Source organism: Ictalurus punctatus, chromosome 5 (genome assembly GCF_001660625.3).
Source record: "Ictalurus punctatus breed USDA103 chromosome 5, Coco_2.0, whole genome shotgun sequence".
NCBI classification, from domain to species: Eukaryota; Metazoa; Chordata; class Actinopteri; order Siluriformes; family Ictaluridae; genus Ictalurus; species Ictalurus punctatus.
The window spans coordinates 9,217,174-9,235,992 of record NC_030420.2 but is presented as its reverse complement, the minus strand read 5'-3'; the positions used below and the strand labels follow the sequence as shown (position 1 = coordinate 9,235,992).

Genomic DNA, 18,819 nt, shown 5'->3' with positions numbered 1-18,819 from the left:
TTTGTAAGTGGACAGAGTTCGAGGAAAAAGAGACGGATGAATCATTCAAAGAAATGATTTAAAAAATCAAGATAACGATAGAAGTCTTAGCATTGTTCTGTTTTTGTTTGTTACCTTGGTTTTAGCCCCCACACCCAACCCAGATCGTATGTGCTGAATCATGCTTCTGCTCCCAAGTGACCACGCGTGATACGCTCCTTAACATCCCACCTTTGTCTACCGAGACATGAGCCGTTATTATCTCTGGTTTCCAGCTTCACCTGTGCAAATCAATACACTGCATTGCATTACAGGTTCAGGTGAAGCAAGCCGGTAGTTTAAAACATACAGATTAGATGTGAGGAGCATTTTGTGTATTTGACTCATTTTTGAATTTCTAAAAGGGTTTCAATCGTCACTGGTGGAGATGATTAGAAATGTTCTTTCTTTTTAAATGACTGAAAAGCTGAAATGGAACACTTTTAGAATTCAGGAGATACAGCTGAATGTCATATACAGTGTAATATATTTCAGTTTTATGAATGAATAAGGTTTGCGTCAAAGTCTTTGTAATTAGTGCTAACTCTGTGAGTCATGGTTTAACCTGAGAGACTGAGAGAAGGAGTGAAAGACAAGGAGCAGATAAGGAAGAGAGAGAGAGAGAGAGAGAGAGAAGCGGATGTGTAGGAACTGTAGTGCTTTTAGTTTCTGACCAGGGAGATTGCTAAGGTCGATTATTTATGTTTTAGGAGCTTACTTTGAGAGCATCAGCTCTGTTTGTTGGTTGAGTCCCATTTTGTGTCCCTGAGCCCCACAAGAGCAGCAATACATGGAGCATTTAAAATCTAACGATGCTTTTGTACTTATGTGCAGGACTTTATAATCTGAGCCGTCATCTGTTGCTTTGGTAATATTTATTCAACTAGATGGAGGTCAGGAGGGAGGGAGAGTCAGGTGAATATTTCTGTAAAGAACTGAAAGACGTGTGTGGGTTTCAAAGCAACGTGCGTACACACGTTTTCGCACACACAGATATCCAGATAAAAAGGATGGCCTTGCATCTCATCCCTCTTGTCCTGTCCTCCTTCTTTTCTTCCCCCTCATTTGTTTCGTGGCTTTGTCTATCTCCAAACTCAACCCAGTATCTCCAGTATCGTCTGATCTGTCTCGGTCCATCAGTCGTCCTCTGCAGCTCTCTCTGTGTTGCCTCTGCTCGTAGTTTTCACCCGTGCCCAAGTCAGAGGCTGTTTCTCACTCACGGTCTGATGTTCTGGGGCAGTTCTGAAGAGCTTTGTTGAAATGGGAAGTGAGTTCAGTGATGAGTGCTGGCGAAGCAACTCTCTCTCTCTCTCTCTCTCTCTCTCTCTCTGTTTCTCTCTCTACCTTCACCCTCCACCCCAGGGTCACTTGATGATTTACATGCAGTTGCATCAGAGAAACGTAGACATGAGCTGACTTCTGCTATTGCAAACCCACGTTTCTCTCTAACTCGTCTCTCTCTTTGCCCTCCCCCTCCAACTTTCCATCTCTCTCCCACCTCTCTCTTTGTCTGTCAGCAGTTGGAGAGGAAGGACAGCCAGGGAAGCTCTCAGCACAGCGTGTGCAGCCACCGCAGCACCCACACAGATTCACCGGCCCGCGCCGTACCTGCTGTGCCCCCTGTGCCCACTGAGACGCTGGCAGCTCCGCCCCCGGTGCCACCTCCTCCGACCCAGCCCCTGCCAAGCTTGCCCCCGTTGGAGCCGCCCACCAATGGAACCCTTCAGAAGAAACCCGATCCTTTCAAGATCTGGGCACAATCCAGGAGCATGTACGAGAGCCGAAGTGAGTCACGTGAACATGGTGAAAGCGCATCTATATCACTAGTGGCCATTTTGTTTGTAATAACTTATTACCTCATGATTTTAAAATCTTCCTTGCTATAATTTCCCTCAGAAGTCACAGGTAAAGACAAAAGCGTGTGAAGTATTACCACCTCTAGGGATCTCAGCTTCTTTTAGGCTGAAGAACATGCACAGTCTTGATGTGTCTTTATCAGTCAGTCTCGTTTATTCCACACTCAGATCAGAAGGATGAAGTAGATGTCTTGTCACAGATCAGTCCAGAGCTTCTTTATGAGATAATTCTCTGTTCTGCTGTCACTGTGTAAGTAAACAGGCAGAGAGATCATCAATCACAGTTTTATAACAATTGCACTTGAATTAGACCTCAGTTCTCTGTGATATTTAACGTACCAGGTCTTGCCACATGACGTATAATACCTTCTTCTTCAAATATAGTGTCTTGTTTCAGTTTGACATTTTTCTTCCTTTTGGTTTAATGGTGCATCTAGCATATTTCTATGTGAACCAAGGTGGAATGTTAGATTAGATTAGATTTCATTATTTGTTTTAAACATACTTTCCGTGCTGAACGGCAGTTTATGACTCCATATATACTTTTACTGTCTCTGGTTTATCATTTTATGGCCAGATAAGCAGTCAGAGCTTTTGATACGAGAACATAAACACACAGTAATCTTGCCATTCATGTTGTGAAAACATTCCAAACTGGAATCCAAACATAGGTGCATTTTTAAGTCTTTGTACATGGACCAGGTAAAGGCAGTGGAAGCAAGATAAAATCGTTGGAAATATCTCAAATGTGTTGGTAAATAGCTAAGCAAAGTGCTCTTGTGAGTAAAATGACACTGTAATGACACTTAGCTTTCACTGCAAATGAAACCATACAATTTCACTCTCACATCACAATTGCCAACTCTAGAGAGAGAAGATTAACATCATCTTTCCATATATTAATATGAGTTCACAGATGCCCATGATGAGTGAGGACAGAAGGAAAGAGGAAGCCCTTCCTTCTCACACAGAGAGCAGGGTCAATTGTGCTTTCTCGGTCTCCTGGTTATTCACACTTGTGGCACTGTCACACTTTTCTCTCGCGCCACCCGTTAGAGCAGGTTTTGCCCTATTAAAAACAGCACTGTGTCACAGTTTGTGAAATCTGAGCTCGGAGAAAATATTCATCACACGAGTGAAAACCCCAGAGATGGGTCTTTTATGTGGAATGTCATTTGAATGTAGCATATTATGAACTTAATAGTATGGCACCTTAGCACACAGGAAAATATTCTCCAGAGATTTGTATGTTGTGTAAAAAATAACTAGTAGAAGATTTATTTTTTCATAGTAAATATCCTATGGTTGTGTAGTAAATGTAATGTGATGATCTTGGCTGTTTCTGACATGGTATTTAGGTATATGGTATATAAGCACGACTGTAGGTCTTATTTTGGGTAGAGATTAATATTCTGTTTGTGTGCTTGTTTTTACGAGATACGTTTTTGATATAGAATCTACTAATGAGGTCTCATAACTGCCCACTCGTGCTCTCTCTCTCTCTCTCTCTCTCTCTCTCTCTCTCTCTCTCTCCCTCCCTCTCTTTCTTTCTGTAACTCTTTTATACATTATGTATGACCCTTTCACGTCCTCCCACACATTGGTAGAGATGATATGAGAAGCAAGGCTCAACTCTCAAGATTTGATGAAATCTTGTCTTATTCATGGCTGTTCATTGCAGTAGTGTATTACAGCAAAATAGCTGGTTAAAAATATAAAACCTGATTTGCTTTCTATTCTATAATCCCTCTGTGGTTAAACACAGAGCAGGAGTGTTAAAGGTGGAAATGTATGGTTATGTCACTAAGAAGTGCCAGTGTTAAAGATGAGGATTCATTTACTAATTGTGTTCAATTGGAAAGGCAGTGTGTAGGAGGAGATATTTTCCTTTCTATACAGTATGCCGCTTGTGTTGTCTGCAAAAGAGTTCTGAAAACTTAAAGCAAGCGTGCACTCTGTTATCTATAATTCATCTGGAATTGTATTGTAGCTGTTCCTCAGCTCAGGTCAGAATAAGTTCAGCTGTGTGTGTGTGTGTGTGTGTGTGTGTGTGTGTGTGTGTGTGTGTGTGTGTGTGTGTGTGTGTGTGTGTGTGGGCATGTATGTTTTGCATGACAGATTGTTCACAAATAGAAGCATTTGGTCCCTTCCGAGTGTCCACGGATGCTGCCAACACCCAGTCAGGCCTGTTAAACGATCGACGAGGAGCAGCTAGGACAGTTAAACGATCGGCGCTGGGTTTTGGGGCGTCGGCCAGGCGCTTTAGACAAGCTCTTTAAGCGACTCGTGCTGAGCCTCCTGTGGGGGCCGTTTTGCTGTTTGTCCGTGTGGAAACTTGTGCCTTGCATTCCGATTGGCTTAGATCCTGCCCGTTTTGCTCATTGTGAGGCCTGATTGGACCAGATAAAGGCCAGGGGCAGGCTAATGAGATGTGGGAACTGGGACCCATCTGCTGAATCTTTGGCCACCTCACAGTCATTCACACATGTGTTTCTGAATCAGCGCCAGTTTAATTCCCCTACCGGCCTGGCATTCTTACACGTTTGGACTGGAGTCCCTTTCTCACCTTCCCAATGTGCCCAGTCATACAAGAGCATTAATGTCTTTGCCCTCTTAATGAATGATGATAGGAAGACATGGTAAGTGCGCTTTTATTGGAAAAAGTAAAAGAGCTAAACATTTTTTCAGGATAGAGATGCTACAGTTAGGCATTGCAATATTTAGCTACACAATTAGATAAATACTCCATAATGATCAGTATGAATGTGTGTGTGTGTGTGTGTGTGTGTGTGTGTGTGTGTGTCTGTCTATCTGTCTGAGCTTGGTACAATGATACATAAATCCTTAGAACTTATTGCTAACAGGCACAAAATTACAAAGTACTATTTTTTTTTTTAACATTTTTAGTTTCTGTGATTTCTTGAATTTTACTTTGTACAAGTTTAACTTGTATGTATCTGTTCTGGTACATTTATATATGTATGTATATATATATCATGGTTGGTTTGTTATAATAGCAGGAAGCTATTCTTAACAGCTTTCTATTCTAGCTTTGTTTTCAGTTCTCCACCTCTGTGTCTTCCTCTGTGACCCCATTTTAGGATCTCTAGAGAGACAGAGAAGATATGCATTAGGGTATGTGTGTATGAGAGTGAGGGCAAAAAATAGCAATTGAAGGAACAAGGAGTGTGCACGTGTGTCTGCAGGACTGGAAAGCCTTTATTGTGATATTTTCAATATACATGTTTGTATGTGTTGCTAAATAAAGCCTTACATCTTGAGCTTGTTTTGAGTGTGCCTCAGGTATAAGTGGAAAAAAATGTTTGGTTTTTATTTTTATTTTATATACATCTTTTAGATTTCTCTGTTTTCGTTAATCCATCCATTTGGTTCTTCCCTTTTGAATTGGAGTGCATATTGACAGTATTTAATACTGGCTCATTCAATCATTCATTCATCAATTACTGATCATTGTATATTTTAGTGCCGGATTCTCAAGAACAAGACATCTTTCTCTGGAGAAAAGACACAGGATTCGGCTTCAGGATCCTTGGCGGGAATGAACCTGGAGAACCGGTGCGATGCTCACACACTTTGCTGTTTATAAATCCACGGACCTGTACTGTCTTACTTAGAAACTAATTAGAATTCAACGTAAATACATGTTATTTCAACAGCTTTGAAAATAGCACCCTTGTTCAAAGAGAGATCGATAGTCAGATTTTTTTTTTTGTCCAGACATGCCCAAAGTATATGTGTTAATGGCCACACGCCTAGCTATTACTTAACATAGCATATTTATTTGATTGACCGATCTCATAATAGAGACTGTGTTATTATTAACACAGAGGCTAATACTGTGTGCGTGTGTGTTTTATTAATGTATTAGATCTACATTGGCCACATAGTGAAGTATGGCGCGGCGGATGAGGATGGACGCCTGCGCTCTGGGGATGAGCTGATATGTGTGGATGGAACAGCCGTGGTGGGCAAATCCCACCAGCTGGTGGTGCAGCTCATGCAGCAGGCAGCCAAGCAGGGCCACGTCAATCTCACAGTCCGCCGCAAAACAAGCTACGGAGGTACTCGCACATATTCAAAAAAACACACACCGTCTTCCAGGTAGATCTGTTTTCATTTCGTTTAAGTTTGACTTAGTTTCACTTGAACTGAAGACAGAAAAAGAAAAAAGAAAAAACATACAAGCGGGAACTTTAAGAAATCTGAAGTGGACTCATTAAAGTTAAAATGTGATGCAAGTACTCAGTATTATGAAAGATTCATACATATAAAAGGTACATACACTCAGTTGCCAATTCATTAGGTTATCACCCAGCTTATTCCTACATATGGTACACCCATCATATAGGTCATTTTATATGTAAATAATTATTGACTTGTAGCCCAACTGTTGTACACAATTTGTCAGCTCTCCTCTACTTTGTCCATCAAGACCGTCCAGATATTATTTAGGTGATGGATCATTTTCAGCACACCGGTTACTTTTACATTGACGGTGATTTTACATAAAATTCTTAATGGTGCCGTCGTGCCGAACGCTCGATTCTGACTGGGCAGAAGGTTTCAATTCATTTTCTCTGACAGACGTTTCCCGGCTGCAAGGTCTATGTTTGTGCGCTTGATCTAATACATTATCATGTCACAGGACTTACACATGGACCTTACACATAGCAGACGCTCCACATAAGCGGATTAATAATGTGTAACTGTTGATATGGTGTAGTTTTTTGTGAATCAACGTTTATTATAAAGCATTTATGAAAGGAGTGGGCGCTTTGCAACAGTAAGAGCTTTAAGTTTCCTGACACTTCAGGAAAGAGGAAAAAAGAGTGAGGGCCAGTGAGGGAACAGCTGTTTATAGCTGTGATGACAGGAACTAACTTATTTCTGGATGTTCCACAGCATTAAACATAACTATAGATGAATGAAAGGTTGATGTTTCGTTATAGTTAATGTTGGCTTGTTGCTGTGGTGTAATATGTATAACACTTTGAGACATGCTGTTACTGGAAAATAATCAACTTCTGGCTGGTAACGTTACATCTGCTTTGTGTCAGGGTTGCATCACACCACCTTGATGTTGATTATTTACCTACGATAGCCTATGATATCCTTCCATTGCTGCTTCTCTGTTGTGTCATCTAAGATTGCATAATAAAATAGCAATACAGTTCTAATATCAGTTCTTTCATCTAAATTTTTTGTAACAAAATGTATTTCTTTTTTTAAATTTTGTGTGCAGTGTGCAAGGGTGAGGGAGACGTGCCTCCGTCCCCTGCCTCGTCTCACCACAGCAGCACTCAGGCACCATCTCTGACTGAAGAGAAGCGCACGCCGCAGGGCAGCCAGAACTCCTTGAACACAGTCAGCTCGGGCTCAGGCTCCACCAGTGGCATTGGCAGCGGTGGTGGAGGAGGAAGCGGCAGTGCTGTGGTGCCCGCCATGGTGCCCGCAGTACCCACAGCCCTACAGCCGTACGACGTAGAGATCCAGAGGGGCGAGAACGAGGGCTTCGGCTTTGTCATTGTCTCATCCGTGTCACGGCCTGATGCCGGCACTACATTTGGTAAGAGCATGTTGCGTGTGAGTGTGTGCTTTATACTTATATACACTACAAATAGTCCGTCCTCATCACACATTCAGCTTTCTCAGCGAGGGCAGAACTGCTGTTTACCAAGTGCAGTTCGTAGCTGTCCACACCACTTATGTAAATCTATGGGTGATGAAATCATGTCAATTAGATAGTGTTAGTTTAGAGATGGAGAGCGAAAGTGTGTGTATGAGTGTATGTAGTGTGTGTATGTGTTGCTGCGGTGTCACCACAAGGTCTCGCTGATGATCCAACGACCCTCACACTTCTGTGGAGAATCATAATGATCTCATTATCATAAGCTGAATCAAAGTTAATTGATGAGTGTTTGAATGGGCCACAGCAGATGCTGTGTTTCTGCACAGGGTCTGTGCTATGGGACTGCTGTGTGTGTGTGTGTGTGTGTGTGTGTGTGTGTGTGTGTGTGTGTGTGTGTGTGTGTGTGGTCATACAAGGCACATTGAAAAGTATTACATGGTGTACTTGATTTATACGTATGTTGGGGCTTAAGTAAGTATAAATGACAAAAAAAGAAAAATAGCACCGTGAGACTGCACGCGCGTGTGTGTGCGTGTGTGTGCGTGTAAACATGTCAAGAAGTTCCGCTGACACAGCTGTTATTCTGATTAGATTTGTTTTACATGTCAGTAATTTTACATGTCTTCCACCACACACATGCACACAGAAACACTCCTGTAACCATGATTTACACCTCTACACCTCCTCGCCCACTCTTATACATCAACCAGCTGTTTGATTTAAAGGTATGCATGCACAGAGCATTAAATTAAAAATGCACACCTCTCTACAGCATTGGGGGATGAGAGCTCTGCTCCACCAAATAATGACTTCCAGTGATTTGCCTCCTGCTACAGGCTTAATTACATGTCCAATTAACTGTAGCCTGATTGGACTAGACCTTATGATTGGATGATGAGTGATATGAGTGGAGTTGGCTTGGTTGCTTGGTGAATTAATTCTGTTCTTCGATTTTTCTCCCCTTCCTCCCTTTTTCTCTGCTTCTTCAACCTCGGGAAACAATTGATGGCCTCTCTCTCAAACTACACCTTACTATTCATTGATATGTTCTTGTACCTTTGGTTCTTCATCACTTTGTGCCTTTCTGTCCTCTATCACATGCTAACACACACACACACACACACACACACACACACACACACACACTTACACACACACACACACTGCTGTTGATGCAGCAGCTGGAAATGCATGTGTGGCCATGCCCCATAAAATAGGGCGGATCATCGAGGCCAGTCCGGCGGATCGCTGTGGGAAACTGAAAGTGGGCGATCGCATCCTCGCTGTCAACAGCTGCTCCATAACCAACAAATCCCACTCAGACATCGTCAACCTGATCAAAGAGGCTGGGAACACGGTCACACTGCGCATCATCCCAGGAGACGGTGAGTTTTAAACCATGCATTATCATGTTTACCGAGCTACTGAAGCACACATGTCCACTTCCGTTACTTGACACAATGAACCCAAACTTTATATGCAGAACAGTCAGTTCTGCCTAAATAGGAGAACCGTTTTTAGTTCATCTCTTACTGGAAACTAAGTAAGTTGTGTTCTCAAACAAGATTACTGAATTCTTCCCTGAAATAACTTGTTATTTGCATAAAGACAGCCTGAAATCAGAGATGACTTTTTCCCTTGCTAGCTCGAATCTTTGGTCAGATTTTGCATGATTCACCTATACTAATAGCTTAACAAAAACCCAAAATGACTTTTTCGTCCATAGCCTTCCACTAAAGTGCATTACAGACATTTTCATGCCTCTAAGTGGCATCTGACATTTGCACTATGCCACAGTGATAATCAGACACAAAAAAAATAGAATCTAATCAGCAAGCACTTTTCAAGAAGGCCAATGTTCAAGCAATAGTATAATACAAAGGAATCATTGCATAGTTTTAGAAATGTAGCTCGGTGTAGTTTGTTGTAATTGGCAGTAAAATTGTTGTTTCAGGTTGTTTCCACCTGAAACTACTGATTAATGGTTATAATATTTTCATTTTCTAACAATAATCTTCAACTCACCCCCCCCACCCCCCCACCCCCCACCCATGACTTATTATAATGATGGTCATTAAAATAAATGAGTTCCTCAAGCTGTTGTTATGGTGATGTAATGATGCCACCTGTAAGGCCCTGATGTAACTACAGCATTTCAGCACTGGAACTGAAGCAAATTCGCCTGCCAAGAACCATGTCTTCTGCTTTGGGACATGAATATGAACGTGGAAACAAGCTATCCAAGTACTGATGTAGATCTCCTATCATTCTGGATCTCATTCTGTCAGGATTTGCAGAAATGACACAATGTTCAACACTGCAGTATTAGATAATTATATATTCTTGTTTAGATTGCTCTGTTAATCCTGCTTCAGGAGAGTCCCACTGATTATAATTCTGACCCTAATTTAACACACTGGTGTCTAATATACAGAGCTATTTTATTAGATGGCAGATGTGTGTGTGTAGAACCTTTCCAAACCTGCTTCGGTTTCATTGCTGACAACATTCTCAAACCAATTCAGTGCAGCGTCGTGTTATTAACCGAAATCAAAAAGGAAAATGTCAAGAGCGTACATTTATATTTGTAGGTAAAGAAATAGGGAAATTTAGACGTACATGATCATTCAAGCAGCACAGCAGTGCAGCTCGTGGAGTCTGCTGATTAGCCGAGTGCAGACATCTGTAGACCAGTAAGAGCGTGTGTGCACTGTCATTCAACTCTGCCCAGATTTTAAATGTCTCTGTGAGAATGAGAGAATAGGGCATGCTGCACTGCATGAACAAATTTTAGCTGTAGGATTGTTGACTGCACACACAAACACACACGCAAAGAGGATGGCAGTTTGTGTTAAAGACTATGACAGGAGCAGCTATTTTTATCCCTGTCACCACAGGGGAATAGAGAGGGAGAGACCGCAAGAGAGAACTTATTGCAGGGTACCAGAGCAAGGGGAGACAGAGTGGGTGTGGGGAATAATGGAAATAGAGGGAATTGCAATAGGAGAGAGTAATTCTGAGCTCAGACCTGAAGTCTGTGAATGAGTAATCATCCACAAAAATAAAAAAAAAGTATTCCTTCATCTTTTGAAACAAGATTTATTTTGTCATAGACTCATAGAAGCCTTTTCTTTTTCTTATTTGAGGAGTGAATTAAGATGTTTTAGTTCGTTTATATATATTGAAATCTGCTAACACCATTTGAGTAAGTTGTTTGATACTCACATGTTATAGTCTCCCCGGTGACGTGAATTTATGTCTCTCTAAAACAAAGAATCTTCAAATGCCGCCCTGCTGACCAATGCTGAGAAGATTGCCACAATCACCACTACACACACACCTCAAAGCAGCAGTGAGTCCAGGTGAGTGAGAAGCGTACGCATTGCCCCACACGTATCTGAATCAAATTACATTCATGGCTACAAAACACAACCCACACACACACACACACACACACACACACACACACACACACACACACACACACACACACAGAGACACAATACTCAGTATTGTGTATTTTTGTTAGATTTTGACAAGCTGAATGATTGGCTGCTTTAGGGTTGTGTATATAGTTATCCATCTTTATTTCCTTACAGAAACAACAAATCAAAACAGGCTCCGCCCCAACCTGGAACACAAATGTCTCATCAGGTAAGGGCTACACTTCTCTCCCATGTGCTGATCTGAGCTGTGCCTTTGTTTTGTCCTGTAATATTAAGGCTGATGTTGGCAGGAAACCTGTGCTGAATTAAATATTCATCAGCAAAACACAAACTAATGGAATAACTTTAGGAAGAATGGTGTTCATTCCTCCAGTACAGTTCCAGAGACATGTAGAATCTGTACTAATGTGCATATCGTCATTTCTCTATATAACTCATATACATTGGACCGAAATGTTTCTTTGGGAACATGGTGCAAAACATAATGCAGGAGCTTTATGTTTACATTAAGTGCATATACAGATACTGCAAATACACAACAGTGTGATATATAATACATAGAACAGTGCAAAATATAGAGTAAATATTCAGGACATTAATTCATAGGAAAAATACTTGGGAAGGTACATGCTATCTAGCAGAACAGTATAGGAGTCAAATACTTGTCTGTAAAGTTTAGACTTTACCCTAGTGGTGTGAAACATACGACCTGCAGTCTGGGACCTGTAGGTGTTGTTATTGATGTGTTGGGAAGTGTCTTGATTAGTCCAGGTGTGTGTTGGGAAGTATTTTGATTAGTCCAGCTGGGTGTTTGGATGGGTCTTGATTAGTCCAGCTGGGTGTTTGGATGGGTCTTGATTAGTCCAGGTGGGTGTTGGGAAGGGTCTGGATTAGTTCAGGTGCATGTTGAGATGGTTCTTGATTAGTTCAGGTGGTTGGGAAGGGTCTTGATTAGTTCTGATAGCTGTTGGGAAGGGTCTTGATTAGTCCAGGTGCATTTTGGGAAGGGTCTGGGTTAGTCCAAATAGATGTTGGGAAGGGTCTTGATTAATCCAGGTGAGTGGTAGGAAGGGTCTTGATTAATCCAGGTGAGTGGTAGGAAGGGTCTTGATTAATCCAGGTGAGTGGTGGGAAGGGTCTTGATTAATCCAGGGGAGTGGTGGGAAGGGTCTTGATTAATCCAGGTGAGTGGTGGGAAGGGTCTTGATTAATCCAGGTGAGTGGTGGGAAGGGTCTTGATTAATCCAGGTGAGTGGTGGGAAGGGTCTTGATTAATCCAGGGGAGTGGTGGGAAGGGTCTTGATTAATCCAGGTGAGTGGTGGGAAGGGTCTTGATTAATCCAGGTGAGTGGTGGGAAGGGTCTTGATTAATCCAGGTGAGTGGTGGGAAGGGTTTTGGTTAGGCCAGGTGAGTTTGGGGAATAGTCTTCATTAGTCCAGGTTAGTGTTGAGAAGGAGCTTGACCAGTCCAGGTGGGTGTTGGGAAGCATCTTGATTAGTCCAGTGGGTGTTGGGGGGACAACAGTGTGTTAAGTATTGTTTGAGTCATCTGACCACATGCTGACTTGTGTTAAGACATCCAAGGCCAAAGATCTGTTTACTACTTTAATCATATCTACACCAACTTGCTTGGCTCAATAAAACTGAAAATATTAAATATATGTCATTTGAATAAAATTTGTTCAGTGCCCTTCCTATAGGGAGGATATACTACTGTACCTTGCCCTGGTATAATTTTGAGGCAGTCTTCTAGCCCTGATGCTGCTTTTAGCTTGATTTCTGTTTAATGTACGTGTGTGTGTGTGTGTGTGTGTGTGTGTGTGTGTGTGTGTGTGTGTGTGTGTGTGTGTAAATGCAGGAAGCTGAGTACTACTCTGTGGACCTGGAACGAGACAATAAAGGCTTTGGCTTCAGCCTGAGAGGAGGGAAAGAGTATAACATGGACTTGTATGTATTGAGACTTGCAGAAGATGGAGCTGCAGTGAGAAATGGCAAGATGAGGGTGAGACTGGGTTTCATATTTAGGTCAGCAGTCAAGGGTTTCCAGATCCTTCTGGACATTCTTGACTTTTGGCATAACTCTAAATGGTATTAGTTACGAAGGTATACCTTAATATTGATTAATTACATTAACTTTTTTTTTGGCCAAACATGGCACACTCCAGAATTATTGGTACCCTTATGAAATTGAGCAAAAAACACACCAGGGCATTGTATGGTTTTATAAAATTGTGTTGTTTTCAAACGCTGTGCATGTGGACTTCCGTCTTCAACTCTGACTACTACTGGGGTTCAAATCCAGAGACTGAGATGGTCATCGCAAACTTGCATTTTCTTTGTTTATTTATAATAGGGTTCCAGTAAGTATGTTTTAATATGAATAAACTTTTTGAAAGCTCTACCTATAGCCAAGTCTGAACCTCCTGGCAGATGCAACCTGATTCTGGGCTGAAATATTCTGCTACTTTACAGAATTTCATGACGTCATCAATCATCACAAGAATCCCTGTATCACCGAACACAAAATAGCTCCAATGATCCCCCAGTGTATTTTACACTGGCTATCAGATGCATTTCCTTGTATAACCCCTGGCGAAAATGACGGAATCACCGCACATGGAGGATCTTCACCCGGGTCTTTTACCCTGTAGCAAACAAATCACAGATATGACACGAAGCAATTTTTGTTGAATAGTGGTACGTTCTGGCTTTGTGAAACCTACTTAAAATAAATTAAATTGAATTGTTTTAATTAAAAATCAAGTAGAGAACAAATTATGGAGTCATCAAAAACAAAACAAAAAATCACAATTAGTACTTTGTTGCTGCGCTCACTGAATTCTTTGAAGCATGGATTTCACTAATGAAAAACAATATTATATCAAAAATATCCTTCACGCTGTTTCCAACTTTCTCCAATAGAGGTTAACAGATCAGCTTTGCAGGATGGAGCCTTGTCATAGACCAATTTTTTAAATTTCCACCATAAATTTTGTATTGGATTGAGATCCAGACTGTTTGCTGGTCATGTCATGGAGTTGATCTACGTTTCCTGAAGAAAATCTTTAACACTCTTTGCTCTATCGATGGAATGAGAAAAATGTCCAAAATTTCACTGTACACCTGTGCATTGACTGTTGAGGTCTCCCGTGGTCTTTTACCTGACCTGCAACCCCATAACATAAATGAGTGGGGAAATGTATTTTCTTCAGGCGGTCATCTTTATATGTTTCATTAGAACACCACCAGACAAAAGTTCCAGCATCATCTCCTTGGCCGACGCAGATTTGTGATTGATCACTGAATATCACTTTCATCCAATCATCCACACTCCATGATTTCTTCTGTAACCTTGTTTTCTTCTGTTTAGGTGTTAGTGCTGGTTTTTGTTTAGATTTTCTATATGTAAATCCCATTTCAATCAGCAGATTTCTTACAGTTCTGTCACAAATCTGGACTCCTGTAACCACCCATTTGTTTCTGATTTGTTTTGTTGTGCATTTTGTATTTTCAAGTCATATTGCTTTGAGATTTCTATCCTGATGTTTGCCATCTTCCTTGGTCTACCCGTATGTTTATCTTTTATAACCTTCCCATTTTGTTTATACTTGCACCAAATTTTAGACACAGCTGTCTGGGAAGAACTGACATCTTTTGCCATACTCTGTGTTGGATTTCCTTCTTGAAGGAGTTTTATAATCCTTTCCATTGTTTCAATTGACAACTCTCTTGCTGGGGCCATGTTTCCTTTCAAAAAGTCCAAGGTTAAGGTCTGTAGGCACTCTTAATGTCTGTAAGCACTCGCTTTTAGCTGCAGACTAATTTGCGTTTTCAGACTTGCGCTGGTATTCGTTTTAGGAATGCAAATTACAAGGTGATTCCATCATTTTTTCCACTACTTGATCTGGAAAAAAAATATGCCGTTCATTAAAATAATTTAATTTCTTTGAGGTATGTTTCACGAAGCCACAATGTTCAGCTTTTAAACAAAAATTGTTTTGTGTCATATCTGTAGTTTGTTTATTTGCTAGGAAGCAAAAAACCCCTGTTGTGGTGATTCCATAATTTTTGCCAGGGGTTGTGTGCCGTCCCTTTTGTAGCCATTTTGATCTCATCTGACCACAACACATGATGCCAGTAGTAGTTCTAATAATGCTTGAGGAAGTTCAGGCACTATATTTTATGAGATGCTCTCAGCTTGTTGTTATGAAAGTGGAGTTTCACTGGTGATTTTGGACCATGACAACCACAAGAATCAATTATATGCTGTAATTCTAAATCTATAATATTTGAGATCTTTGTTCGCTCCTTCATCATCCTCCTCACTGTGTGGAGGGACGGTGTGCTCATGGGCCCAATTCTTGGCAAATCTCCGTAGATATGAAACTTTTCGCTATGGCCCTAGTTGTGCTTAATTGTAATTTCAACTACACGTGTACTCAAATCCATTACCTGATTTTGTGTGGGTCAACAGCCATCTGTCTCTGTTGTGCTGAAAGTTACTTGGTTTTTCACATGGTAATGGGAGACATAGAGATTTTACATGTGTGCAACCTCATGTTTATACACCAGACAACGTGGTTAGCGGCAACAACAGAATCCCTGCGGACTGAGAGCAAAGGAAATAAAAGTTTTTGAAGAGTAGCAGTTTTTTTGTGGAAAATTTTTATTATTTTATGCAGTGTTTATTTTACAGAATAATGTGTGCTCATTTTTATGAAGGGTGCCACTACTTCTGGGTGCCTTCGCTAGAGGACTGCTAGTTTCTGCTTCCACTTACATTTATGTATACCTGAATTTCATCTATCAGAGAAGTATGTTTTTATGTTTACAATCTTCTGGCTTTCAGGTAGGAGATGAGATTTTGGAGATTAATGGAGAGAGCACTAAGAACATGAAACATTCCCGTGCCATCGAGCTCATCAAGAATGGTGGTCGGCGAGCGAGATTGGTCTTAAAGAGAGGTGATGGGTCTGTGCCTGAATATGGTGGGTACATCTGATATACATATCATTTTTCAGATAATTGTTATCTTGTGTCCTCTAAAATGTTCTCTATATCTCTAATCTTTCCTTTACGTCAATTTATCTTGTATTGAACTTTTTTTTTAATAGAACACAATGTCCACATTGTTATCAGTTACCTGTTTGTTTTATAATTTCTTTAAATATAAGACTACCTTTAACTGAAATACTCCCCCCCCCCCCCATTTCTTTCTTTTTTTTCATTCATAAAAATGTGGTTGATAAAGTTTATAAAATGTGTTATTATTAAGTCAATTCGCTGATAACCAACACTACATGTTTACTGACAAAATATTTCATTAGTTTGAAGTCTTGACCAGGTTTTATTTATGTATAAACAAAATCAAGCCTTCAAGAAGAACTAAATCTAAAGTTTAAGTCTGCAATAAAACGGAACATTTTACTTTCAAAATACAAAAACAAATTAAGAATACATTCTACTTTTCTATTCTTTTATAGTTTTAATTTTGTAATACAATTTTTCTCTTTGTTATCCCATAAAAATACAATTTACAAGTTTATTTCTACAAGTGTCACTTATAAATGTTTTTCCTGCAGTGTACAATTCATTCTTTCTGTTTGTACCGTTAGGCTATTTTCCGAGAACAGTGTTCGTCTGGTGTTAGAGGTGTGCACGGGACTGTTGTTTAATAACTCACGCAGTTATTTTTGTATATTGTACACTGCAGTACATCCTCAGGATTCAAACTCGCAATCTCCAGAAACATAGGGTGAACACTTTTCTGCTCCGCCACTCAGGTGTCGTATCCCCAACCTTAAGGCCAGTTTATACTTGACCCTTGACTTGCATGTGCAGAAACAACGGCAATAAGAAAAGCATTGTTCACACACACACACAATCTGGAAGTTTAAAAGACATCCACTAGCTGGCACATGAGAGCCAAAACATCTGACTGTGTGGTTTCCAAGTCAAATTAAAATGTTTAGTGATTTTATGCACAGACCCGTTAAACAACACAGAGGGGCTCTGTTTTTCTTAAAAACTTCCCACTGTCATTATGATTGTTGTCATGAGCATTGTCTCAAATCAATAGCTCTGACCTTACCTTTAAAAGTATTTAATAATCTAGAAAATCCAAAAGATTGGCACGTAAAGCACACCTTTTGTTTTGAGCTTTTTAAATTTCACACGCTAACGGTAATAAGAATTCCAGTTAGCGTTAGTACTCTGTAACAGTCGGAAAAGTTCATAAGTATGCGATTTAACGTTAGTTTTGTGTGAGTTGCAGACACAGTGGCACATGGTGATCTACTGTCTAGTATTGCACCATTCAAAACACATAGCATTCATTTCTGAGGATGTGCACAAGCAACGCTTCAAACAAGCCATGTTGCGTATGCAATAGAAATGCATATTTCCCAACTTGTAGTCAAACGAGTAAAGCTCAATTTACTCCAGACAAGTTAACATGATTCGCAGTGAGCCATATTTAATACACTCCTATGTTAATTAACGTGACCTTTCTTCCTCCCACAAGCTTCATATCTGACTGCCTGCTTTTTCTTGTTTTTCTTTTTCTTTTTTTTTTAAATCCTAGTCTCAATGCACCTGGTGTAACTCATGAAATCAAAATGAAACTGCTCTCAGTTTTCTCTGTCTGTACTGAAGATCTAAAGATTTCTCCTCTATATATTCTCTTCTATGTGTATCTCTGGTCTTTCTCATTTTTTGCTGGGCTCTCTGTCTCTCTCTGCCTCAGCGATGATGGCTCCCCATCTCGCTTCATGTCTAAGGAATGATAAACTAGGAGAGCCCTGCTTCTACCTAATGGGCCAAAACCAGACCACGGTTTGTAGCGCGCCATTTGTATTTGTGATTTTTCCCTGTCATGCTCGTTAAAGCCTGTGGATTTTGCTTACACCATCCCAACCCCTCACCACACCACACCACCTCACCTTTGCTGCGCTTTCATTTTGCTATTTTACCCCATAATACACTGCACTGACTGCTGACCCATTGCTGGAATCCATAAAGCAGTATGGATTCATGCTGTTGCAGTTAGCATTTCAGCTCACAGGTGCATGTCAGCATAATGCTTGTGAATATGATGTTGATGATGTTTATGCTAGTTTGTCACCGCACTTTTCCCCTGAGATTGTTCTTGACTATGCCTGTAGTCGAGTCATCTGTCACCAAAGGTTCACCAAAAGTGTAACTGGTATGTAGATATTGTATGTGACAACAAAAACAATCTTCGTATTTTTTTTCTAATCCTATTGTCACCCAGTGAGTCTTAAAACCACATTTCATGTATTTGTAAAGCATCATAGAAGCTGTAATTATGATTATGAAATTAACTAATGCCATCATTATGTACAGTCGTGCTCATAAATTTACACACAACTTGCAGAATCTGCAAAATTTTAATAATTAAAAAATAATTAATAATAATAATAATAATAATAAGAAGAAGGATCATTAAAATTGCATTTTGTTTTGATTTAGTACTACCCTGAAAAAGCTATTTCATGTAACAGATCTAGGCAACAAGGCACAATAATAACTGAATTTACACAAATGAACCTGTTCATAAGTTTAAATAGCCTTGATTCTGAATACTGTGTTGTTACTCTGTGGCGTTACCTGGATGATCAACGACTGTTTTGATGTTTTGTGATAGTTGTTTGAATCCCTTGTTTGTCCTGAGCAGTTAAACTGCCCACTGTTCTTCAGAATAATCCTCCAGGTCCTGCACATTCTTTGCTTTTCCATCATATTCTGCTTATTTGACCCCTTTCCAACAGCAAATATATGATTTTGAGATAAATCTTTTCATACTTGATCGACTCATACACGACTATTA

General features: G+C 40.3%; 1 protein-coding gene across 22 annotated transcripts in view; it reads left to right on the top strand.

The window, feature by feature from the left end:
* magi1a (membrane associated guanylate kinase, WW and PDZ domain containing 1a) overlaps positions 1-18,819 on the top strand; it is a 157,012-nt gene that overhangs the window by 133,587 nt on the left and 4,606 nt on the right. For 10 of the 22 annotated variants that reach the window (XM_017468068.3, XM_017468065.3, XM_017468071.3 and 7 more), the window contains 9 exons: positions 1,536-1,803; positions 5,359-5,450; positions 5,764-5,956; positions 7,138-7,461; positions 8,703-8,909; positions 10,799-10,886; positions 11,124-11,178; positions 12,829-12,972; positions 15,820-15,958. In XM_017468068.3, the coding sequence (XP_017323557.1) occupies positions 1,536-1,803; positions 5,359-5,450; positions 5,764-5,956; positions 7,138-7,461; positions 8,703-8,909; positions 10,799-10,886; positions 11,124-11,178; positions 12,829-12,972; positions 15,820-15,958 (1,510 nt within the window). Of the gene's footprint in view, positions 1-1,535; positions 1,804-5,358; positions 5,451-5,763; positions 5,957-7,137; positions 7,462-8,702; positions 8,910-10,798; positions 10,887-11,123; positions 11,179-12,828; positions 12,973-15,819; positions 15,959-17,715; positions 17,805-18,819 lie in introns of all 22 variants that reach the window. The other 12 variants (XM_017468078.3, XM_017468075.3, XM_053680180.1 and 9 more) reach the window with 5 other exon arrangements.